At 45.0% G+C, this 25,376-nt stretch overlaps 1 protein-coding gene across 2 annotated transcripts in view; it reads left to right on the top strand.

Annotated features, from left to right (window-relative positions):
- The window catches only part of MATN2 (matrilin 2), a 166,777-nt gene that overhangs the window by 93,180 nt on the left and 48,221 nt on the right, over positions 1-25,376 (top strand). For both annotated transcript variants that reach the window (XM_052651949.1, XM_052651948.1), the window contains exon 6: positions 17,422-17,544. In XM_052651949.1, coding sequence (XP_052507909.1) covers positions 17,422-17,544 — 123 coding nt within the window. The remainder of the gene's footprint in view (positions 1-17,421; positions 17,545-25,376) is intronic.

Here is a 25,376-nt window from a genome sequence, read left to right as displayed (position 1 = left end):
TCAGACTCGCATCCATCGAGTCAGTGATGCCATCCAGCCATCTCATCCTTGGTCGTCCCCTTCTTCTCCTGCCCCCAATCCCTCCCAGCATCAGAGTCTTCCAATGAGTCAACTCTTTGCAACCCTTGAAGTGAAGTCGCTCAGTCGTGTCCGACTCTTTGCAACCCCATGGACTAGTAGCCTACCAGGTTCCTCCCTCCATGGGATTCTCCAGGCAAGAGTACTGGAGTGGGTTGCCACTTTCTTCTCCAGGGGATCTTCCCGACCCAGGGATCGAACACGGGTCTCCCGCATTCCAGGCAGACGCTTTAACCTCTGACCCACCGGGGAAGCCCCTTCGCAACCCTTACCGGTTGTTAAATGGGTAGAAACTTTGGGTGCTGTTGGGTCAGAAGGAAATTCCACCATTGGAAGTAAGGCCAGGGGATGAGCTTCAGGAAACAAGGCCAGGGCGTCTGGGAACTTAGGGTGAGGGAAGGAGCAGGGCAGGCCCAGAGCTGGTGTGCATGACAAGGGTCAGGGGCAGTTGGAGCCAGGGCTGGGGCACGGGACCTGCCATGGCCCTTGAGAAACTGGAAGGCAGTGAGAAGCCCAGTTCTCTGGATGTTGCCAAATAATTGTCTAAGGGTCCCTGTAGTGGAGAGCCTTTGAGTCTCTAAGGCTTTTGCTGAGACTTCTGGAGTTTGACATTTACTGAAGAGCGTCAAGCATGAGAGGGGAAGCTGTGGTTGCCTGGAAGCTGTCATGGGCCGTGTTTGTTAGAACGTGCTTTGCTCTCGCTGCCGCCGTCAGCATGTAAGAATGTCCACCCTCCTTGGAGCCGGGGTCAAACCGAAGAAGGGGAGAACGGGAGAGACTATACGTGACTCCAGCCTCATCCATCAGAGTTATCCTCTTCCTTGTCACCCAAATATTTGACCTGTTAGAAGCTGATTGTGCAAAGACTGAGTGGCCGTGGACCTCTGTTGCCAGTTACTTTGGTTAGGGAGACTGAACTCAATGCCAAAGTGTCAAGTGCTGCTCCGTGAGGCTGTGCTGAGTACAGAGCAAATGATGGAGATATTAACAGAGGCTCCAGGAGGTCAGAGAGGAGGGAATCCTCATGGCCAGCGTGGGGAAGATCTGGGTGAGGAAGGTCGGGTAGCGATTGGATAGATGTCCAAGGCGACGGGAGACATGAAGGGCAGCGATCGTGTAGAGGAGGCCGTGCTCTCGAGGCTTGAGGACTGAGACCACCTGTGTGTCGGGGCGGGGTGGGAGTGTGGGAGGGCGGCAGACAGAGATCTAGTAGAGAAGAGAGAGACTGTCACCGCAAGAACGCCAGGTTGAAGGCTATAACCTGAAGACACCAGTATGAAGGGACTTGTTAAAGATGGCACGGCCAGGTATCATTACAGCAGGGAATTCAGAGGAGAAGCAGAGGCTGCTAGGGACCCTGGGAGCCTTCCTTTAGCCCCTGCTCTAGGTGGTCTGGACGTGGATGGGCAGAGAACGATATGACTGCAGGACATTAATCCCAGTTCATCCAGAGGGATCCCAGTTTATGGCTGTTGGCTCAGTTCTTGATAGCACTCTCTCTCACTTTGAAAGGGATTCCATTCTGAATGAGAGATTATAAGGTCACCCTAGTTAAGGCCAGCCTGACTCAAACAGCTGAAAAGGCTAGCTCTGCTGAAGCTAAGAATTCCTGCAGGTGCAAAGCAGGAGATGGAGTTGAAGACTTCAACTGGAACCAGAATATTCAAGGCTTTGAACACCAGGCTGAAGAGTCTGAACTTCATCTCTGATAAAAAGACACTAAAGGGTTTCTGATTGGGACGGATAAAGGCAACACCTCATTTTAGAAAACTCAGTCTCATGGTGCAGGGCGGGATGGATTCCAGGAAGAAGAAAGAGGGCTGGAAAGACCGATTAGGAGACTATGATAGTCCTCTGGTGGAGGGTGACCAGGGCCAGGTTTGAGTAGCGACTGTAGAAATGCAGAGAAAAGGAAGGGGTTGAGAAATGAAAGGAGGTGCAGGAATGAAAGAAGGCGTGATGAATAAAGAGGAAGAGGAAAAGTCACGATCGAATTCCGGGTTTGAGCTGCCATGATTCTGAGAGTGATGGTGAGAGTGATGGAAACAGATTTTGTTTTTTAATGTTTTCATTTCGGGCTGTGTCAGGTCTGAGTTGCTGCATGCGGGCTCTTTATTGATGGACCCTCTAGTTGTGGCACACAGACTCAGCAGTTGCCCCGCGAAATATGAGATCTTAGTTCTCCATCCGGGGATCAAACCTGAACCCCAGTATTGGAAGGCAGATTTCTAACCCCTGAACCACCAGGTGAGTCCTGGGAACAGATTTCTTAGAGAAGATAATAAGGATCCGGTGGGTTTCAAGCTGAGATGGGACACCTGCAGGGACACGAGGAGAGGGAACAGAGGCCGCACCAACGCCAGGAGGGGAGGGTCGGACGAGTGGAGCAGGCAGGAGGCAGCGCAGCCGGTTCCTTCTGAATTTCCATTTCCAGCGTTCACGTCTGTGTTTGTTTTGAAAGTGTCTGGACCTTCAACACAGTAAGACCTGGGCTCAAATCCTAGTTCTGCTACTTGCTAGTCATCTGTCTTTTATTTCTAAGCCTTGGTTTTTCTCATCTGTAACACAGAGTAGTAATAGCTACATCACAAAGTTGGTGGGATTAAATTAGATATCGAGTACAGTTCCTAATACACTTGGGCAACTGTTGCTGTTATTGTTATTACAACACATGTGATCACCATCATTGTTTCCTGGATGCCATGAAGTATGGAGTTAGGAGACAGTGAAGCCTGAGCCTTGGGCTCAGTCACAACATGCAGGGAGCAGGCGGGGGACGTGGGGGCAGGGAGGATATCTGCGAAGAAACCGCCTAAGGTGGGGACGGAGGAGTTGAGGAGAGATGGGCGGGAGAACCAGAAGTCATGCACTAGGATGCGAAAGAGAATTTCTAGGCCAGGTCAATATCAGGGTCACGCCCCAGCGAGGCCAAATGGAACAGAACGTAGAGAAAAAGCCACCGAGTTGAGTCACTGGTAATTCATCTCAGCCAACATTTCCAGACTCTCTGCCAGGCACTCTGCTAGGCGTTAGGGACCCAAAAATGACCAGGAGGCCATTGCTAATGATCAAGAGGGGTGAGGTAAAGGGCAGATTTCAAGGGGGGAGCGGCGAGGGGGTGAGAAAGTGGGGATAGCAAATCTGACCTCACTGGAGGAGATTTGCTAGAAATTCACCATGGCCAGCTACTGTGAGTGGACCCCATGGGAGTGCTTTGACTCATCCCAGAATTATGACAGTGGCTGCATAAGAAGTCAGTTCTGAGCCAGGAGCAGGACCTTTGAGCCAACATTTCCACACTTTCTGAGTTAGTGGAACCATAACTTCAAGGGCTAGAGTTCCATTTTTTCTAACTGCTCATTTAACTCTGGATGGAACTGAATTTGTTTCAACATTCAGGTGATCAAGGGTGGATTACTCACTACAGAAAGTCCTCATTTTGCTTTGGTGGAGTCTTGGTATTTGTAACCCAGCAGCTTCCACTAAAGCTGTATTAATTTCCATCCAAAACTGTACATTTTTCAAACACCCTTAGGCTTCTGTAAAGCAGTTTAAGGGCAGAGTCTGTACATTTTTAAGAAAAATTTCCTGGTCCTTTACATTTTTCATCCATGCCTGGTTCTAGAGTAATTTTAGTTAGCAAATTGCCTTAATTAAGCTCTGTCTTTGAGAGTGAGTTTTTTGCTGTACTTGCTCTCCTGATGTTTACTTACTGCCTTGTCTTTTGGGGTAACCTGGGTCCTGTTTGCATCTTACCTGCCCAAGCAGACTGTAAACCCTTGGGGTGAAGAAGGTGCAGAAGCCAATTCCTTTAATTTTCATCTTTCACAGAAAGATGACTTGTAAAATGTTTTTCTTGAATCATTAACTAAGATTGACTAATCACAATCTCAAGCATTCATTTTTCTAAAAAAAGCTTTTCTCCTTGATTGATTTCTAAATTACAAAATCAATTTTTGTTTATTTAAAAAAATCAGAGTACATACAGATGTGAAAGTGAAAGTCGCTCAGTCGTGTCCAGCTCTGCTGACCCCATGGACTGTCCAGTCCATGGAATTCTCCAGGCCAGAATACTGGAGTGGGTAGCCTTTCCCTTCCCCAGGGCATCTTCCCGACCGAAGAATTGAACCCAGGTCTCCTGCATTGCAGGCAGATTGTTTACTAGCTGAGCCACAAGGGAATCCCAAGAATACTGGAGTGGGTAGCCTATCCCTTCTCTAGGGGATCTTCCTGACCCAGGAATTGAACCAGGGTCTCCTGCATTGCAGGCGGATTCTTTACCAACTGAGCTATGTGGGAAGCCCACATATAAAGCCCAGATTTATATGAAATCAAAACCTGAAAGACATTCCTCCTTAATTTCACTCCATGGAGATAATCACCACTGAAAGCTTGGCCTCTCCTTCCTGCTTTTCTTCAAAGATAACTTGCTACCTTATGATGTTCTTTGCTGGTCATTACATCCAGAGTTTAGCACAATGCCTGACACACAGTAATTGTTCAGTAAATGGTCATGGAACAACTGAATGGTATTAAGATATCTCTTTACTCCCAAATTCAAACCTTATTTTATTAGGCAGGCAATGTGATAAAAATAATTTATACTCCTTTAATGTTACTAAATTCCAGGACCTGTGTGAAACATTTTATATATAACTGAGGCCATCCTTTGAAGTAGGTACTGTGGTCATGCATATTTTATAGGTCTCTTCACCTGTCTGTTTCACAGACTTCATCTGTAAATTGAGGATAATAATACTTACCTCCAGGGGTTGTTGTGAGGGTGAGATGAGTTAATACATGGAAAGCCTCACTGACTCTGTAGAGACCTATATAGGAAAAGAATCTAAAAAAGAGTGGATATGAGTATAACTGATTCACTTTGCTGTACACCTGAAACTAACACAACATTTTCAGTCAACTGTACTCCAATTAAAAATTTTATGTATATGGCAAGCACTTGGAACTGTACTATACATGGGCAACTGATACACATTAGTTGAATTTGCATCTTTTACGAATTTTTAGCTTCTCATGAATGCTTGCATGTAATAATGCTTCAAACATGGGGTACGTTTGAAAAAACATTGAGATCCATACCCCGAATGCTGGTGGCACTTAGCACTGGTGTTTAGCCTGCTGCTACTGCTGCCTTCAAAACTTTCCTTCTATATTCTTCTATACCAGTCACCTTGAATGAGAAGGGAATGCTAAGTTGCTTCAGTCGTGTCTGACTCTACGCAACCCTATGGACTGTAGCTCACCAGGCTTCTCTATCCATGGGATTCTCCAGACAAGAATCCTGGAGTGGGTTACCATGCCCTCCTCCCGGAGGGAATCTTCCCAACCCAGGGATGGAACCTGCGTCTCTTACGCCTCCTGCACTGGCAGGCAGGTTCTTTACCACTAGCGCCACCTGATGGCTGATATTTAAGTTGGTGACAAGGGATGGGAGGATCAATCTTTGTACTGAAATTCAAATTTTTACTTCATCAGCTTACTCCTCATGCTTAAAGCTTGATCTCTCATGAATGCAAAGATTTCTCCATGCCTTAGTTTGCGAGGGCTGCCTTAACAAACTACCACAGAGTGAGTGGCAACAGAAGTTTATTTTCCCAGTTCTGGGGTTAGAAGTGCAAAGTCCTCATGTCAGCAGGCTTGACTTGTTTTGAGGTCTCTCTCCTCGGCTTGCCGCTTCTGCATGTGGTCTTTGCTCAATGCCCAGGCATCCTTGGTGCCTCTGTGTGTGTGTCTAAATTTCCATTTCTCCTGAGGACACCAGTCAGATTGGATTAGCACCCACCTTAATGGCCGCATTTTAACTTAATTACCGCTTTAAAGGTCCTTTCTCCAAATGCAGTCACCGACTGACCAACTGGGGACTTAGAACTTCAACAAATGACTTTAGGATGGGACATTCAGCCTGGAATATTTCCGTGTTGTTATCAAAATCAATAGGAAACTTTCTCTGAGTTTTAAACTCCTACATATAGGAATCCAGTCATGCCCTGGGAAAGAGGTTTGTGAAGCTGACTGTGTGTGTATCTTATATATACTCAGCAAGTTAATTGGTTCTACAATTTCTCTAAATGACATACTTGGTTTTTCTTACTCTGTCATCAACAATCTAACAAACCCAAATGCTACTCTTTAAAATATCCTGTTTCTAGTAAGGCCATCCTCTTTGCAGACTAATCCCTGCTGAGGAGACCTTGGAATTCAACTAGATTATAAATCAGAGACTGTCAATCTTAGGCTTTATTCAGTTCAGTTCAGTTCAGTTCAGTTGCTCAATCGTGTCTGACTCTTTGCGACCCCATGAATTGCAGCACGCCAGGCCTCCCTGTCCATCACCAACTCCCGGAGTTCACTCAGACTCACATCCATCGAGTCCGTGATGCCATCCAGCCATCTCATCCTCTGTTGTCCCCTTCTCCTCCTGCTCCCAATCCCTCCCAGCATCAGAGTCTTTTCCAATGAGTCAACTCTTCTCATGAGGTGACCAAAGTACTGGAGTTTCAGTTTTAGCATCATTCCTTCCAAAGAACACCCAGGGCTGATCTCCCTTAGAATGGACTGGTTGGATGTCCTTGCAGTCCAAGGGACTCTCAAGAGTTTTCTCCAACACCACTGTTCAAAAGCATCAATTCTTCGGCACTCAGCTTTCTTCACAGTCCAACTCTCACATCCATACATGACCACTGGAAAAACCATAGCCTTGACTAGACGGACCTTTGTTGGCAAAGTAATGTCTCCGCTTTTCAATATGCTATCTAGGTTGGTCATAACTTTCCTTCCAAGGAGTAAGCGTCTTTTAATTTCATGGCTGCAGTCACCATCTGCAGTGATTTTGGAGCCAAAAAAATAAAGTCTGACACTGTTTCCACTGTTTCCCCACCTATTTCCCATGAAGTGATGGGACCAGATGCCATGATCTTCATTTTCTGAATGTTGAGCTTTAAGCCAACTGTTTCACTCTCCTCTTTCACTTACATCAAGAGGCTTTTTAGTTCCTCTTCACTTTCTGCCATAAGGGTGGTGTCATCTGCATATCTGAGATTATTGATATTTCTCCTGGCAATCTTGATTCCAGCTTGTGCTTCCTCCAGCCCAGCGTTTCTCATGATGTACTCTGCATATAAGTTAAATAAGCAGGGTGACAATATACAGCCTTGACATACTCCTTTTCCTATTTGGAACCAGTCTGTTCCATGTTCAGTTCTAACTGTTGCTTCCTGACCTGCATACAGGTTTCTCAAGAGGCAGGTCAGGTGGTCTGATATTCCCATCTCTCTCAGAATCTTCCACAGTTTATTGCGATCCACACAGTCAAAGGCTTTGGCATAGTCAATAAAGCAGGAATAGATGTTTTTCTGGAACAGTCTTCCTCTGTCCATGATCCAGCGGATGTTGGCAATTTGATCTCCGGTTCCTCTGCCTTTTCTAAATCCAGCTTGAACACCTGGAAGTTCACGGTTCATGTATTGCTGAAGCCTGGCTTGGAGAATTTTGAGCATTACTTTGCTAGCGTGTGAGATGAGTGCAATTGTGCAGTAGTTTGAGCATTCTTTGGCATTGCCTTTCTTTGGGATTGGAATGAAAACTGACCTTTTCCAGTCCTGTGGCCACTGCTGAGTTTTCCAAATTTGCTGGCATATTGAGTGCAGCACTTTCACAGCATCATCTTTCAGGATTTGAAATAGCTCTAGTGGAATTCCATCACCTCTGTTCGTAGTGATGCTTTCTAAGGCCCACTTGACTTCACATTCCAGGATGTCTGACTCTAGGTGAGTGATCACAGCATCGTGATTATCTTGGTTGTGAAGATCTTTTTTGTATAGTTCTTCTGTGTATTCTTGCCACCTGTTCTTAATATCTTCTGCTTCTGTTAGGTCCATACCATTTCTGTCCTTTATCGAGCCCATCTTTGCATGAAATATTCCCTTGATATCTCTAATTTTCTTGAACCTTGCACCAAATATGGTTTATCCTTGGAAACCGCTGAGTGCTTTCTAACGTGTTAGGCAGAGATTGAACACAGCAAGACTGGCTTCCAACCCTGAGATCTTAGCACTCTGTGATCCAGGGTGGGCAAAGGGCTGCAGCAAGAAACTTACTCTTTTGCTTGTCTCAGGCAGAAAGACCAGGGAAGGATTTTGTTGAGGTAGGAGAGGACTTGGAACAACAGAGGATCTCTTGAGTTACACACACCGATCACCTCCATACATCCTCCCTCTAAACTTGGCATCTTTTTATAAGTACAGTTTTGCAACTAAGGAAGTTGTGCAAAGAACCTAAAACATGCCGCGAAGGATGACAGAGTTGAATGGACTGGAACTCTCTCAACCTTAGGAAGCTTTTGGTTCACGTGGGCTCCTCCATGTCTTGCAATCGCCTCATCTGCTGTCCTCAGAGACCTGGCAGAGAGCAGTAGGTGGCCCTCAAATCAAAGTGGGATTTTGACACCTTTAGGTTTTGCGGGCCAGGATCTTGGACCCAGGAATGCTTGAGTCCTGCCTTGCCAGTCTCTCCTCTCCCCTTCGGTTCCCCCAGAGAGCTGTGCACACAAAAAACAAAACCAGCAGGAAAATCGGAGTCCAGAAGAAACCTTCTTGTCATGTGAGATCAGCTAAAGAGCAGAATCATGAAAAGTGCATATCCAAACCTACCTGAAGTGTGTACATTTTCTTCAGAACACATACATATGCTTTTAATAAAACTTCTTTTGATTACACCTCCAAAAATTACTAATTTTAAGATCATTTAGAAAATATGATTTAAAAACATCTTTCTAGGATAAACATACCCATAACATGTTGTCTGTGGTTTTCAACTTCGATTTCTTTAAGTTGGAGCAAGAATTTGAAGACTTCTATAAAGCAGTCTAAGGGCAGAATCTGTAAAATGTTTATGAAAATTTCCCTAGTCTTTTACATGTTTCATCTATGCCTGGTTCTAGAGCAATTTTAGTTAGCAGGTTGCATTTAAGTGCCAAAAGCTTTCCACTTGGTTTTTATTTTTTAAAAAATCTATCTGTTCTAGTGCTTGCTTATATATTTAATTAGTTTTTATAGTATTTCAATTAATTACAAAAGGTATACAAATAGCACATAGAGGTTTGGAAATAAAAATAACTTTGACTCATTTTAACAATGATTTTAAAATTTTCACATGCATCAGTGTCACCTAGAGAACTTACTAAAGCATATATTCCTGGGCCCCATACACAGAGTTTCTGATTTAGTATGTCTGGAGTGGGGCCTGAGAATTTGCATTCCTAACAAGTTCTCAGCAGTGGCCACAGGACTGGAAAAGGTCAGTTTTCATTCCAATCCCAAAGAAAGGCAATGCCAAAGAATGTTCAAATTACCATACAATTGCACTCATTTCACACGTTAGCTAGATTATGCTCAAAATCCTTCAAGCCGGGCTTCAGCAGTACATGAACTGAGAAATTCCAGATGTACAAGTTGGATTTAGAAAAGGCAGAGGAACCAGAGATCAAATTGCCAACATCCACTGGGTCATAGAAAAAGCAAGGGAATTCCAAATATTTCTTCTGCTTCATTGACTACGCTAAAGTCTTTCTGTGGAACACAGCAAACTGTGGAATATTCTTAAAGAGATGGCCAGACCATCTTATCGGTCTCCTGAAAAACCTATATGCAGGACAAGAATCAACAGTTGGAACTGGACATGGAAAAACAGACTGATTCAAAATTGGGAAAGGACTACATCAAGGCTGTCTATTGTCACTTGCTTATTTAACTTAAATGCAGAGTGCTGCTGCTGCTACTGCTGCTAAGTCACTTCAGTCGTGTCCAACTCTGTGTGACCCCATAGACGGCAGCCCACCAGGCTCCCCTGTCCCTGGGATTCTGGAGTACGTCATGCAAAATACTGGGCTGGATGACTCACAAGCTGGAATCAAGATTGCTGGGAGAAATATCAACAACCTCAGATATGCAGATGATACCCACTTTAGAGGCAGAAAGTTAAGAGGAACTAAAGAGTGTCTTGATGAAGGTGAAAGAGGAAAGTGGAAAAGCTAGCTTAAAATTCAACTTTCAAAAAACTAAGATCATGGCACTTAATCCCGTGTGCCATGAAGTCCCATCACTTCACAGCAAATGGATGGACAAAAAGTAGAAACAGTGACAAGATTTTATTTTCTTGGGCTCCAAAATCACTATGGATGGTGACTGCAGCCATGAAATTAAAAGACGCTTGCTCCTTGAAAGAAAAGCTATGACAAATCTAGATTGCATAATAAAAAGCAGAAGTATCACTTTGCCACCTAAAGTCCATATTGTCAAAGCTATGGTTTTTCTGATAGATATATATGGATGTGAGAGTTGGACCATAAAGAAGGCTGAGTGCTGAAGAACTGATGCTTTCGCACTGTGGTGCTGAAAACTCTTGAGAGTCCCTTGGACTGCAAGGAGATCCAACCAGTCAATCACAAAGGAAATCAACCCTGATTGTTCTTTGGACTGATGCTGAAGCTGAAGCTCCAATATCTGGCCACCTGATATAAAGAGCCAACTCATTGGAAAAGACCCTGATGTTGGGAAAGACTGAGGGCAGGAGGAGAAGGGGACAACAGAGGATGAGATGGTTGGATGACATCACTGACTCAATGAACATGAGTTCGAGCGAGCTCTGGGAGATAGTGAAGGACAGGGATGCCTGGTGTGCTGCAGTCCATGGAGTCACAAAGAGTCAGACATGACTGAGCGACTGAAAAACGACAAGTTCTCAAGGGAGGATTGTTGGAGCTAGGTCACCACCACATTTGGAGAACTGAATAAGCGTGCAGCGAGTCAGTAGGAAAAAGAACACAGGTGTTCTGGGGCATGTGTTCCTCCGAGGCTGCTTTATAAGCATGCAGCCCAGCCAACGAGAGACGTGCACAGGTATTCGAAAACATAGCTATTCCAACAGCTTCGAGCATTTAGCACGTTCTGGGCGTCAGGTCCCATATTTTTCAGAGGTAATGAAAAGCAAAAGACACAGCTGTGTATAACGGACTTTTGGACTCAGAGGGAGAGGGAGAGGGTGGGATGATTTGGGAGAATGGCATTCTATCATGTATACTATCATGTAAGAATTGAATCGCCAGTCTATGTCTGACGCAGGATACAGCATGCTTGGGGCTGGTGCATGGGGATGACCCACAGAGATGTTATGGGGAGGGCGGTGGGAGGGGGGTTCATGTTTGGGAACACATGTAAGAATTAAAGATTTTAAAATTTAAAAAAAATAATAAATAAATAAATAATTTAAAAAAAAATTTAAAAAAAGACAAAAAAAAAAGAAAAGCAATGATTGATCAGAAGTTGGTTAAGTGTTGGTCAATTAAAAGAGCTTCTTCCGTGCAACTTTATTAACACCTGATTCAACATTGGATACCCTGTTCTAGAACATTCTGGGGGATGAAAAAGGTGAGATTGGAGTATGTGGCTTAGACTTTAGGCCCAAGCAAAGCTTCTGGTCTCTCCCCAGTCTAATACGGGACCAGCACACCCAGGTGTCTCTCTGAAGAACAGAGATGATTGGGCTCAGAAATTCCAGAGAGGGGTAGTATCTCAGTTTTAGGCTTTTAGGTACAGTGACCTGCCCACTCATCACTGTGGTACTGTCAATGGCCTGGAACATGGACGTCAGATAGATCAGCAGCTATTTCTGTGGAAGGGACACTGTTGCTGGCGAAATCTTGGCTTTCTCTGCCCACTGAAGCCAAATAACAATTACAGAGACAGAATTTGGAGGAAATAGAAAGGTGGCTTTAAGCTAGCAGAGAAGGAGACACAGTCGGCTGATGCCTCAAGAACTGTGTCCCCCCTCCATGAAGAGTCTAGGGCCTTATATAAGATGAGGGCTTGCAGTCAGGAGTCAGTGGTGAGGAACTAAGGTGATAGGATCTCGATTTCTTCCTCTCCTATTGTTGCAAAGACTGGCATCAGTAGCCCTGTGGTTGAGTCTGGTGGTTCGGGGGCTCTGCAGCCTTCTTTCTGATGTATAACTACAAGGCAAAGCGTGTTGGAAGGGTAAGCACCAGATCCAGGATGTATTTGCTTAGAATCAAAGGAAAATAGGTGTGAAGTGTGTAATTCCTGCAGAATTAGGGGGCAGAAAAGCAAACTTGGAGACATGCAGAGTTTGGAGCAGTTAAAGTTAAAAAAAAAACAACTAGGAATGTTCAGGCTGGCTCACTGTTCTCTTTATCTTCTTTGTTCTCAGGAAAGGGAAAGAAAAAAACCTCATTCCTCTTTTTTTTCCTTTTCACGGCAGCAACACTAACAAGTCGGCCCAGCTAGCTGACAGCAGACAGCCATATCCAGGGTTGGGAGATTTTCAAGACAGCAGCTGGGGCTCAGGGTGAGGAGGCTGGAGGTGGGGAGCTGTTGTTGTTCGGTCGCCCAGTCGTGTCCGACTCTTTGCGACCCCATGGACTGCAGCACGCCGGGCCTCCCCATCTCCTGGAGTTTGCCAAGTTCATGTTCCTTGCATCGGTGATGCCATCCAGCCATCTCATCCTCTGATGCCCTCTTCTCCTCCTGCCCTCAATCTTTCCCAGCATCAGGGACTTTTCCAATGAGTCGTCTGTTCACACCAGATGACCAAAATACTGGAGCTTCAGCTTCAGCCTCAGTCCTTCTAGTGAATACTCAGGGTTGATTTCCCTTAAGATTGGCTGGTTGATCTCCCAGCTGTCCAAGAGATTCTCAGGAGTCTTCTCCAGCACCACAGTTCAAAGACATCAGTTCTTTGGCGGCCTGCCTTCTTTATGGTCTAGTTCTCGCAACTGTATGTGACCGCTGGGAAGACCATAGCCTTGACTGTACTGACCTTTGTCAGCAGAGTAATGTCTCTGCTTTTCAACACACTGTCTAGGTTTGTCATCACTTTCCTGCCAAGAAGTAATCGACTTCTGATCTCATGGCTGCAGTCACCATCTGCAGTGACTTTAGAGTCTAAGAAGAGGATATCTGTCACTACTTCCACCTTTTCCCCTTCTGTTTGCCATGGAGTACTGGGGCCAGATGCCATGACCTTAGTTTTAAAAAATCTTTAGTCTTACGCTGGCTCTTTCACTCTCCTCCTTCATCCTCATTAAGAGGCTCTTTAGTTCCTCTTCACTTGCTACCATTAGAGTGGTATCATCGCATATCTGAGGTTGTTGATGTTTCTCCTTCCTGTCTTGATTCCAGCTTGTAACTCATCCAGCCCGGCATTTCTCATGATGTGCTCAGCATATAGGTTAAACAAACAGGGTGACAGCAGACAGCCGGGTGGCACTCCTTTCTCAATCCTGAACCAGTCAGTTGTTCCATACTGGGTTCTAACTGTTGCTTCTTGACCTGCATACAGGTTCCTCAGGAGACAGGTAAGATGGTCTGGTTTTTCCGTCTTGCTAAGAGCTCTTCACAGTTTGTCATGAACCTCATAGTCAAAGGCTGTAGTGTAGTCGATGAAACAGAGATAGATGTTTTTCTGAAATTCCTTTGCTTTCTCTATAATCCAGTGAATGTTGGCAATTTTATCTCTGGTTCCTCTTCCTTTTCTAAACCCAGCTTGGACATCTAGAAGTTCTTGGTTCACATAATGCTGAAGCCTAGCATTTTAAGCATGACCTGACTAGCATGAGAGATGAGTGCAATTACACTCATTACCACTGCTGCTGCTGCTGCTGCTGCTGCTGCTGCTGCTAAGTCGCTTCAGTCATGTCCAACTCTGTGCAACCCCATAGACGGCAGCCCACCAGGCTCCCCTGTCCATGGGATTTTCCAGGCAAGAGTACTGGAGTGGGTTGCCGTTGCCTTCTCCAATTACACTCATTACTATCACCCAATTACTGACAAGTGGGTGACCCAAAGTGGGCCCAGCCAATAGCAGACAACCATATCCAGGGTTAGGAGATTTTCAAGACAGCAGTTCAGGCTCAGGGTGAGGAGGTTGGAGGTGGGGACTGTCTCCTGTTAATACAGGCTAGTGTGGGCTACAGCAAGGCCCATCCTGTGACTTGCAGCCTGGAGCACGTGCCAGGGCTTCGTGTCCTTCACCTCTGTGCCCTGAGTGTCCCCAGCTATTCATTTAATGATATATTAGTTCTTGAAAGCTGATACATTAACTTTTAGAAAGATCTGGTGCTAGCTCAGGATTTATGTTGTGACTCAACTCCAGCAGCTGGCTGACGTCCATGACTTTCAGATCCTGAGACTGTGTGAACGCACTGTTCCCACCAAAACGGCTTGTGTGTTAAAACCACAAGTAACAGGCCTTATTAGAACTCTTTAGGGAGGGACATTAGAAAAAACAACACCTTAACAGAAACTTAATGAAGCCTAGGAGCAAAAGAATAAACGCAACACACGTTATCAACCTTTAAAAATCTTTAGCTTTTCCCTTTGTGCCTTTTGATTACTGTGTTTGTATGTCATTATTTTCTCAATGCCTGGTTTTGCTTTTTAAAACTGTACATGCGCATTAATTTGCAGATTCAATTTCCTTGTTATTATTTACAAATTTTTTGGTATTCAGATAGCCTAAGTCATTATTTAGAGGGAAGCATTTTTAAGGAGGAAAAAAAAAAATCCATAATCCTACCACCTTAACACAGGAAGCAAAGCATTTTTATTTTTAATTTTCAGGTTTTGCCTTAGAGCTCTATTGAAAGTGGATCTAATCACTGTAAATATACAACTTTCAAATCTACTTTTTTCACCCAATTTTGTTTTCCTATTTACGTTTATGTTATGCTGCTAATAACTACCTACTGCCTCAAATGGAACTCCTGAGTATTCCCTACAAAACCCACCCCACTTGCACCTTCCCCATCCCCGAGCCAGCCTGAATCCCTTTCTTTCTCCCTTCACCTCTAATATGAAAGGAATCTGACTGGCCCCCTTTCAACCTGGTGCACTGTCCCCTAGGGTTGCCAGAACAGAGAACCACACAGGTGACTGCTAACCACGGAACTGCATTGTCGCCTAGCTCTGGGAGGCAGAAGTCTGACAGGCTGCTGGCAGGGCCATGAGCCTCGGAAACCCATGCGGGAGAATCCTTCCTTGCTTCTGATGGTGGCTGTTGGTCCTCAGCACTCCTGAGCTGCAGCTGCTTGCTCTCGTCTGTCTTCATGCTGCGTTCTTCTCTCCCTATAAGGACGCCAGTCACCCTGAATTTGGAGAAAGACAAGGAGACCCACTCCAGTATTCTGGCCTGGAGGATTCCATGGACTGTATAGTCCATGGGGTCGCAAAGAGTCGGACACGACTGAGTGACTTTCACTCACTCACCCTGGATTAGGCCCCAGACGGATGACCTCATCTTAACTTGATTGTATTTGCAGAGACGCCAGTTTCCAAATAAGATCACATTCACAGGTACCCGGGCTCAGGACTTCACCATAACTGTGTGCAGAGGGTGGGGACACGCAAGTCCACGAGAAGCACCCAGAGCACCACGCCTTTCTCTCCTCCCACCTCCTTCCCACGCTGTGCCAGCTTAAGTCTCTCCCACCCTTTCCTCACTGGGGTTATTATAGTAACCTCCTTAACTGGTTTTCTTTCTGTTTTTTCTTCTGGCTGTGCTGTCTTTGTTGCGTGTGCGGGCTTAGTCACCCTGTGGCATGTGGGATCTTAGGCTTCCCAGGTGGCGCCAGTGGTAAAGATCCCGCCTGCCAATGCAGGAGACGTAAGAGATGCGGGTTCGATCCCTGGGTTGGGAAGATTCCCCTGGAGGAGGGCATGGCAACCCACTCCAGTATTCTTGCCTGAATCTGGTCCAGAATCCTATGGACAGAGGGGCCTGGCGGACTACAGTCCGTAGGGTCACAGAGAGTCAGACACGACTGAAGTGACTTAGCACTCGCACACATGTGGGATGTTAGGCGTCCCCCCAGAGATGAACCCACATATCCTGCACTGGAAGGCAAATTCTTAACCACTGGACCACCAGGGAAGCCCCCTAGCTGGTGTTCTAGTCCCACCTGATGCTATCGGCGCTTCTCAATTTCTTTGCTCAGAACCCTCCCCCTGGGGGGTTTACCCCCTGCTCACTCAGAGTAAAAGCCAAAGTCCTGGCAACGGCCCTACGGGCCCTCCTGACCTGCAGTCTCTCTGCTCCAGAGACACCGGCCTCCTCGCTCATTCTCCAGCTCACAGGCAGATTGCCATCTCTGGGCCTTTGCCCCTGCTGTCGTTCCCTTTGCCCGGGGTGCTCCCTCCCAGTTAGTGCTCCCTCCCAGTCATCCTCCTGGCTCTACCAACTGCCGCCTTCCTGGTGAGCCTTTCCTCACCACTGCTGTTACATCACACCCTTTCTCTTACCCCCAGACAGCCTCTTTTCCTTTTCACCATTTTACTTTTCTCCAAAACACTCTCTACCTTCTCAGAGGCTGTGTTCTTTACTTACTTATTTTCTTTTTTATCTACCACCAGCATCCAAATGTAAGCTTCTCAAGGACTGGAGTTTTCGTCTGTTTTGTTATTTCTTCCATTTTAGCACTGAATATAAGGTGGGGCCCAGAGTAGGCAGACAGTGAATATTTGCAGGATTAATGAGTAAAGAGGCTGGTGTATTTTCTCATAAACTACTAAACCGTTTATCCTTATTAAGTGTTCATCTTATTTTTCAGAATTTTTTGGTCACTTGTGAATGATACTGCTATAAATAGCTTATTTCATATCATTAATTTACCCCTTTTTTTCAATTATGTTTTGGGGTCACAGTTCCAGAGTGAATATTGTCAAATGTCCTTCCAGAAGAGTTTTTATCGGTTTATGATGCCACCCACTTTAAGTAAGTCTGACTCTGTTTCCCTGCTGCCTCGCCACCACTGGATTTTATCTTCTCTTTACTTTTGCAGTTTACTAAGTTTGCCTCGTGATTATTTTGCTTTGCATTTCTTTAACTTTTAAATGCAATTGTTAGCGAATTCCCTAGGAGAAGGCAATGGCACCCCACTCCAGTGTTCTTGCCTGGAGAATCCCAGGGACAGGGGAGCCTGGTGGGCTGGCGTCTACGGGGTCGCACAGAGTCGGACACGACCGAAGCGACTTAGCAGCAGCAGCAGGGAATTCCCTGGCCTTCCAGTGGTTAGGACTCGGTGCTTTCAATTGTTCTTATGTTCTTTAGTACTTTCTGGTATGAACTGTCTGATCCTGACTCCTGATTTTTTTCTCAAGGGGGATGTTTTAGTTTCATGTTTATTTATCCATCCTCTTTTGGGGGCAACAGTATTAATCCTTGCTTATATTTGTTGCAGGTATGCTTCCAATCTACCATGCCCTTTACCTCTGTTTGTGTTTCTACCTAAACTCTGTGTTTTCATCTTTACAGCTGTGGACTACTGCGCCTCAGAAAACCACGGATGTGAACACGAGTGTGTAAATGCCGACGGCTCCTACCTTTGCCGGTGCCCGAAAGGATTTGCTCTTAACCCAGATAAGAAAACGTGCGCAAGTAAGTTACATGCACATTTTGATTGCTGTTGCTAGGCAGCCCAGCCATGGAAATCTTCCAGGCAAAGAGTAGCATAGGATTATGTGCTGGAGTTGGGGGACCTTACGCCTTCTGCCCCTGTTCCTCCTCTGTCAAGCCTTTCTTCACTTGTCCTAAGACCACAGTCCACTGGAGCTCAATGTCACCCTTCCCAGCATCTGACAATGGTATGTATCTGTTATCAGAGGCCACATGTGGGAGTGCCCCTCCGGCATTTGCAGAGGATGCTGGCGATCAGATGGTATTACTTCATGCTGGCTCAGCCTGGCTGTGCTCACCAGCATTAACAGGGCTTAAGAAATTCTTTCACTGAGGCTCTGTGGCTTGTGGGCTTCAGCTCGGACTTCACACAAGTAGAGGAAAATCTCCGAGCCAGGAGTTGACTGTGGTTGCCCCTGGGTGGGGGAGGGGTAGGTGGAGGGCATTTTGCAGTGAAGCTGCTCAGTCTTTGTTTAAGCTCTTTAGTTCTATTTGATTCCAACAATACACATCCACTGGAGAAGGCAATGGCACCCCACTCCAGTACTCTTGCCTGGAAAATCCCATGGACAGAGGAGCCTGGTGGTCTACAATCCATGGGATCGCAGCATTGGAGACAGCTGAAGCAACTGAGCATGCAAGCATATGCATCCACCTCACAATTAATTTGACCTCCCCATATGGGACCAATTTATAAACGGAGGGTCGTCACTCATTTTGCCAAAGGATTCCAAAAGAATGTTTTTGAATGTGAAGCTATGTCAGAACATTCAAGGGATTGTATATAGATAATCATCATGCTATAGAAAAGTTCACTTGAGAGAAGTTTGTTTTTAATGTACTAGGACCCAGTATTTTTTTAAAGTGAAGTTTAACAGCAATTTAGAATGTCACCTCTGAAGCATACATCAATTGGAAAACAAAATTTCAATTCATAAAAAGGTCATGTACTGACCACCTTTCTAAAAACATGTATTATGTAAAGCAGGATGTGCCTGCACAGTTTGAAAAAGCATCCTCCCAAACTCCTGGACCATCACCTTGCTCATCCCCCATGCCTGTCACGCGCTCAGTCTCACAATCATGTCCGACTATTTTGCAGCCCCATGGACTGTAGCCTCCCAGGCTCCACTCCTCTGGAGTGGGTTGCCATTTTCTTCTTTAGGGGCTCTTCCTGACCCAGGAATCGAACCTGAGTCTCCTGCATTAGCAGGTTGATTCTTTACCACTGAGCCCCTTGAGAAGACTGGTGGCCCTTCAATCCCTACATCTCAAACAAACATCAGAGCTGGCATCAGGGGTGGAGGATGGAACTATAAGGGACAGAGGAAGTCAAAGCATGGATTTCTGGAGCCCAAACCACATGCTGGTAGCAATGAAGAAGGCCAGGTCCTTCCTAGAGAAAATATCTTGGCTGAGTCTTGAAGGCAGAGCCATCCTTCACCAGGTGAGGTGGAGGTGGCTGGGAGGAGGTAAGATGTGCAAAAATATCAGCCAGACAGATTCAGTGCTACGCCTGGCACCTGACTGGCTTACAGTTGCTTATTGAAAGAATCAATGACTGTGTGAATGGACTGGGCTGTCCCTAGTCTCCCGTCCTTTGTGAAGCTATGAGCTAGCAGCCTAGGCCACGGTAGCATTCAGGGAGTTGTGGTTGCTGGGCTGATGAGTCAGTTCTGTCCATCAAAGTGGAGGCCATTGGCACCAAGGGCACTTCCAACCCCAAATCATCTGTTTTTGCTGGGTGATCTTGGGCAAGTCGTTGATGCCTCAGTTACCACCTATTTCTCAGTGTTGTCTTGAAAACTAAATGAGAGAATTCATCTAAACCATTTAGCTCGTGGCCTGGTGCCAAGCAATTCTTTTAAGGCATGATACTGACTTCAAAGACTTTAAATCGGGACTTACTGAGCATATACTTGAATATTCATTGGAAGGACTGATGCTGACGCTGAAACTCCAATACTTTGGCCCCCTGATTCGAAGAATCGTCTCATTGGAAAAGACCCTGATGCTGGGAAAGATTGAAGGCAAAAGGAGAAGGGGATGACAGAGGATGAGATGGTTGGATGGCATCACCGACTCGATGGACATGAGTTTGAGCAAGCTCTGGGAGTTGGTGATGGACAGGGAGGCCTGGCGTGCTGCAGCCCATGGGGTCGCAATGAGTCAGATACGACTGAGTGACTGAACTGAACCGAGCATATACCACATTCCTGGGCTGAGTTTAATAGGGCATAAAAAATTCAAAATTCAAGACTTCCACTGGAGGTTGGTTGGGAACACAAGCAGCTCAGTCACCGGCAAGGTGTTACATGACTGAAAGCTCCCAGGGTGATGCAGACAAGACTCTCAGCAGGAGTTAAGGGAAGGAGGAGGCCAGTTGGATTAGAAGAGGTGGGGACGCTGCTGCCACCCTGGGATGAGGCCCAGAGGAAGGCATGGATGCCATCCAGGCTCCTTCCTGCCCCTACAGAACGCCTTCCTGGGCCAGGCTCGCCTGACCTCACCCCAGCCCCTGGTCCCAGAGCCTCACCATCAGCATGTTCTGTAGCCCAGAATCTCCCAGGATTTGGAGAATGACAGGCCCCAGGGGAGCAGAAACAATGAGGCCCCAGAAGTAGACAGCACAGTGCAGGGAGCCTGGGAGAGGCGTTCGGCTGAAAGTTAGGTGCAGTGGGGAGGGTGGCAGGGACTGTCCGGCTGGGAGGTCTCACCGGCTAGGCGCAGAGGCCGGCAGGTGAGCTGTCTCTCGGCCTTGTTGGAGTCAAGACCCAGAAGGGGACCACCCACGTGTGTGGGCTGAGAAGAGTAGCTAGGCAGTCAGCCTGTGGTAGACATGTCCCCTGGAAGGGTCCCCTTGTTGCTGTGCTTGGGGCAGGGCAGGGAGCCCGACCTGGGGAGGGGACTGGCACGGGAGCAGAGGCCCCCAGAGGACACGGGGGGCTGTGAGCATGGGCGACAGGCAGTTCGATTATAAGAACCGAGACACCTGGGAATGTTCCAGATCTGTGAGAAAAACAGGAACGCAAGCTGAGAAACAGGAATGGTTAAGAGGACAGACACAGGATGGAGGTGGGAGCTCAGATATCAAGGCAGGGGTCCTGTTAGTGATTCATGAGGTGTCGCGTTGCCATCCAGCCAAGCCAGAGCCTGGCCACTGCTGTGATGTTGAGAGATTTAAAACAATCGCTTTCCATTCGTCATTAACTTGCAAAAAATGAAATAAAAGAAAAACTTAGTTCTTTAATTTTGAGTCTCTATTTTTAATCAGAAATATATTTGAAAGCTAACCCAATTAGTAAGTGTGCAATTACTGTCTAAAAAAAGTAGGCTAGTCAATCTAATAATATACCAAGCATGATTAATTTATGATGAAGCCAGAATGTACATAATAGAGCTTTATGTTCCTGAACAAATCATATAATTAAAATATGTAAGTAGCGTTCAAAAAAGCACCACCTTCCTTACCCTAAAGCATCCCACACAAATCTATCTGAATATTTTCTAGACGGGAGAAGGCTATAAATATGCAGGTGCCGTCAATTTGCAAAATATTGGCAAGACTTTTTTTTATTGTGATAAAATATACATAATATGAGATTTATCATTGTAACCATTTTTAAGTGTGCAGTTCAGTGGCGTCAAATGCATTCCTACAACCATTACCACCATTCAGCTCCAGAACTTTTCATCTCCCTAAACTGAAACTCTGTTTCCATTAAACAGTAATTTGCCCCTCCTCCACTTTCCCCATCCCCTGCCCCTGGCAATCACTTAAAAAAAAACTCTTTATGTGTTTTAAAATACATAAATATTTGCATAGAAGACCCTGTGCTGGGTCTTCGTTGCTGTGTGGACCTTTCTCTAGTTGCAGAGAGCAGGAGTTCCTCTCCAGTTGTGATACGAGGGCTTCTCATTGCAGTGGCCTCTCTCATTGCAGAGCAGAGGCTCTAGGCTTGCAGGCTTCAGTAGCTGTGGCTCCCAGGCTCTAGAGCAGAGGCTCAATTGTTGTGGCCCACGGGCTTAGCTGCTCCATGCCACGTGGAATCTTCCTGGGAGTCTGGCAGACTAGAGTCCACAGGATCACAAAGAAGCGGACACAAATGAGCACACAGGCACATCATACGGTCAATGAAATAGAAGAGATCAGTCTTTGAGTTTCCTGGACAGCTTTTCATTAACCTGCTGAGCCCCAGTATCTTCCTGCCGTCTGCAACGTGCCACTTAGAGTCTGAAACGTGCCACTTAGAGTCTGCAACGTGCCACTTCCTACCGTCTACAACGTGAGACCTCTGTGCATGAATCAAAGACTCTTGGTAGAAATAGAGTTGCCATATGATCTAGCAATCCCACTCCTGGGCATATATCCAAACACAACTATAATTTTTAAAGATACATGCACTGCTATGTTCATGTATTCACAATAGCCAGGATGTTGAAACAACCTAACTGTCCATCGACAGATGAAAGGATAAAGAAGATGAGGTGCATGTGTATGATGGAGTATTTCTCAGCCATAAGAGAGAATGAAAGAACGCCACTCGCAGCAAGATGGGTGGACCTAGGGCAGTAAGTCAGAAATGGAAAGATACATACCACATGAGAGCAGTTATATGTGGAATCTGAAACATGACACAGATGACCTTATCTACAGAAACAGGCTCACAGATACAGAGAACAGAGTTATGATTGCCAAGGGGGAGGGAGGGCTGTGGAGGGGTTTGTTGTGAGTCTGTGACTAGCAGATGCAAACTATTATATATAGAACGGATACACAGCAAAGTTCTTGTGTATAGCACAGGGAACTCTATTTAATATCCTGTGTTAAACTATAATGGAAAAGAAAATAAATGATTTTTTTAAAAATGACCCAATCAGAAGAGGCCTTCAGGTTCAACCTACTTCTAGCCCAACTACCCATCCTACAATATCCTCACCATGTCATCATCCAGCCTCCACTTGAATACCCCTAGTGACAGGACACTCACTACACCCCTTGTAGTGCGTTCCACTTTGTACAGCTCTGCCTCTTAGAAAGTGAGTCCTTACACTGAGCTGATCACCACTTTCTTGCACTTAGAGACCAACAGATCAAATTAAGCATCTCACATTTTCTTGGTCACTAAGAATGAGTCATAGCAGAATAATTTTATTTCATTTAGTAGACTAGCCAGGCATGGAAAATGTGGGAGCCACTATCTAGACTCTAATAGACAGCCTATCGGTTTCCTAAAGAGATCCCTGTGCCCTGTAGACCAGATGGAGAAATGTGTGCTGGAAGAATCATTGGTTGAGTTTGTAACTGGCTGAATGTCTCAACTGAGATCCTCCTGGGGGGATGTGTTTAAACAGCCTGGCAGGAAGAAGCATCAAGGAGGATCCATGAGCTGTCTTCTACTCTTAGTGACTCCTTGTTAGTTCTTAGTGGGCAATGTTTACACATCTAAACTTTCAGAAAGCACTTCATTAAGAGTAATACCAATAGCCATTTATTTATTCAACAAATACCTATTGTTCACCTACTATATCCTAGATAGTTTTGTAGACACTGGGAATGCAGTGAATATAACAGACCAAGGACCTCCTGTTCTTATGCAGCATACATTCTATTGGGGCAGAGTGACAGAGGATTACAGATCGCAACAAGAAAGTCCCATTTGATCAAAGACTTGAAGGAGCTGAGAGAAGGAGGAGACTTTTGAAGCAGAGGAAACACAGCACCGGTGCAAGGGTCCTGAGGCCGAAACTGATGCCAGGCAGTGTTCAGGAACAGCAAGGAAGTCCACGTGACTCGAACAGAGTGAGAGATGGTAAGGCAGATGGTGTGGCCCGTGGAGCATATAGCTTGCCCTCTTCACAGTTATCCATTTGCTTCCCATCTCCCCAAATTCCTGCATTACCTGGAAGCTCATAGTCACTTCCCAAACAAACTGGCTTTGTTTGCCTGTGTCTTGTATGTCTGATATAGACATCAAAAGCAACACATATTGTTCCCAGCAGGTTCTCTGATTATTTTCTTCTCCAAACACTGGGCACCTCCCACATTGTTCTTTATTCTATTTTACTTCTGCCATTATCCATAGCAACTACTTCATGATTATGTATGTATATATTTACTTTTAACCTTTTTCTAATTGCAAAAGTAATATAGATTCAGTGTAGAAAACAATAGTATAGAAATGAAAGTGCATGAAATGAAATGATCTGTACTCTTGTCACCCACCAATAACCATTGTTTAATATTGATTTGCTAAATTCCTCCTGGTCTTTCTTTTTAATGCATATGTACATATTTTTATAGAGTTGAGATCATATAGTATAACATAAAGGGCTTCCCTGGTGGCTTAGATGGTAAAGAATCTGCCCACAATGCAAGAGACCTGGGTTCGATCCCTGGGTTGGGAAGATCCCCTAGAGGAGGGTGTGGCAACCCACTCGAGTATTCTTGCCTGAAGAATCCCCGTGGACAGAAGAGCCTGGTGGGCTACAGTCCATGGGGTCGCGAAGAGTCAGACATGACTGAGCAACTAAGCACAGTGTAACATAAAATCATGAGCATTTTCCTGTGTCGTTTAAACTTTATCAAAACCATTTTAATGTCTGTATAATATCATATGTATGTTTCACAGTTTATACAGCACTTTTTTAACTATTCAAATTGTATTGTGATAAATGTTCTTGACTATAAATCTTTGCATTTCTGTTCATTTTCTTAGGAACAAAGCATGAAAGGAAATGTATTGAGTCAAAGGCTATTAACACTTTTAAGGCTTTTGATGTATATTACAAAATTATTTTCCAAAACCCTTGTACCGATTTTTATGCTATACCATAAAATTGCCTGTAAAATTTTTTTGCTGACTTACTAGTTCTCATCACTTTATTTATTAAGTCTTTAGTTATCATTTCTTCATAAAACTATGCATGTTCAATTTATAAATGTTAATTCATTGGTGTCATTTGATTAATGAACAATCTGTTCCATCATAAAAAATGATAAGTGACTCCTATTAGCTCTATGAGGAAAAGGACTGTACCTTTTTGCCAACTGCTGATTCCAGTGCCTGACCTATGGTAGATGTTCAGAGAATATTTATGAAATGAATAAGTGAATGAGTTAATGAATAGTGAGGTTAACACTTTTTCACATAAATTAATTGATGTGCAAAAGAAAGGAAATAAATACCTGAGCTGAAATTAAAGAAATAGATGATGGGTAACCAACAGAGAAAACTAGTAAAATCAAAAAGTGTTTTTTTTGAGATTTAGTAAAATTGATTAGTCTGTAGCCAGACTGGTCAGGGGGCAGGAAAGAGAGAAGACACAGATTTCCAGCATCGGGAATGAGAGAGTGGACACTGAAAGGATAATAAGAGAAATTAGTGAACAAATTTATGCCAGTAACTTCAGCAACTTACATTAAATAGACAAATTCCTTGAAAGACCCAAACTGCTCATTTTTTCTTTTCCATTGTAGTTTATTATACGATACTGAATATAGTTCCCTGTGCCATACAGTAGGGCCTGTTGTGTGTCCTGTCTATAGACAATAGTTTGCATCTGCTAACCCCAAACTTCCAACGCCATCCTCCCCTGCACTCCCTTCCCCTTGGCAACAAGTCTGTTCTCTGTGTCTGTGAGTCTTTTTTTTCACAGATAGGTTCCGCTTGTCATACTTAAAATTCCACGTATAAAGTGATACATGGTTTTTGTCTTTCTCTTTCTGGCTCTTCTTAGTATGATAGTCTGTAGATCCATCTATGTAACTGCAAATGGCATTATTTCACTCTTTTTTATGGCCAAGTAAGAGT

This window comes from Budorcas taxicolor, chromosome 14 (assembly GCF_023091745.1).
Source record: "Budorcas taxicolor isolate Tak-1 chromosome 14, Takin1.1, whole genome shotgun sequence".
NCBI lineage: Eukaryota > Metazoa > Chordata > Mammalia > Artiodactyla > Bovidae > Budorcas > Budorcas taxicolor.
The sequence above is the reverse complement of the archived record's forward strand: the minus strand, read 5'-3'. Positions and strand labels throughout refer to the sequence as shown.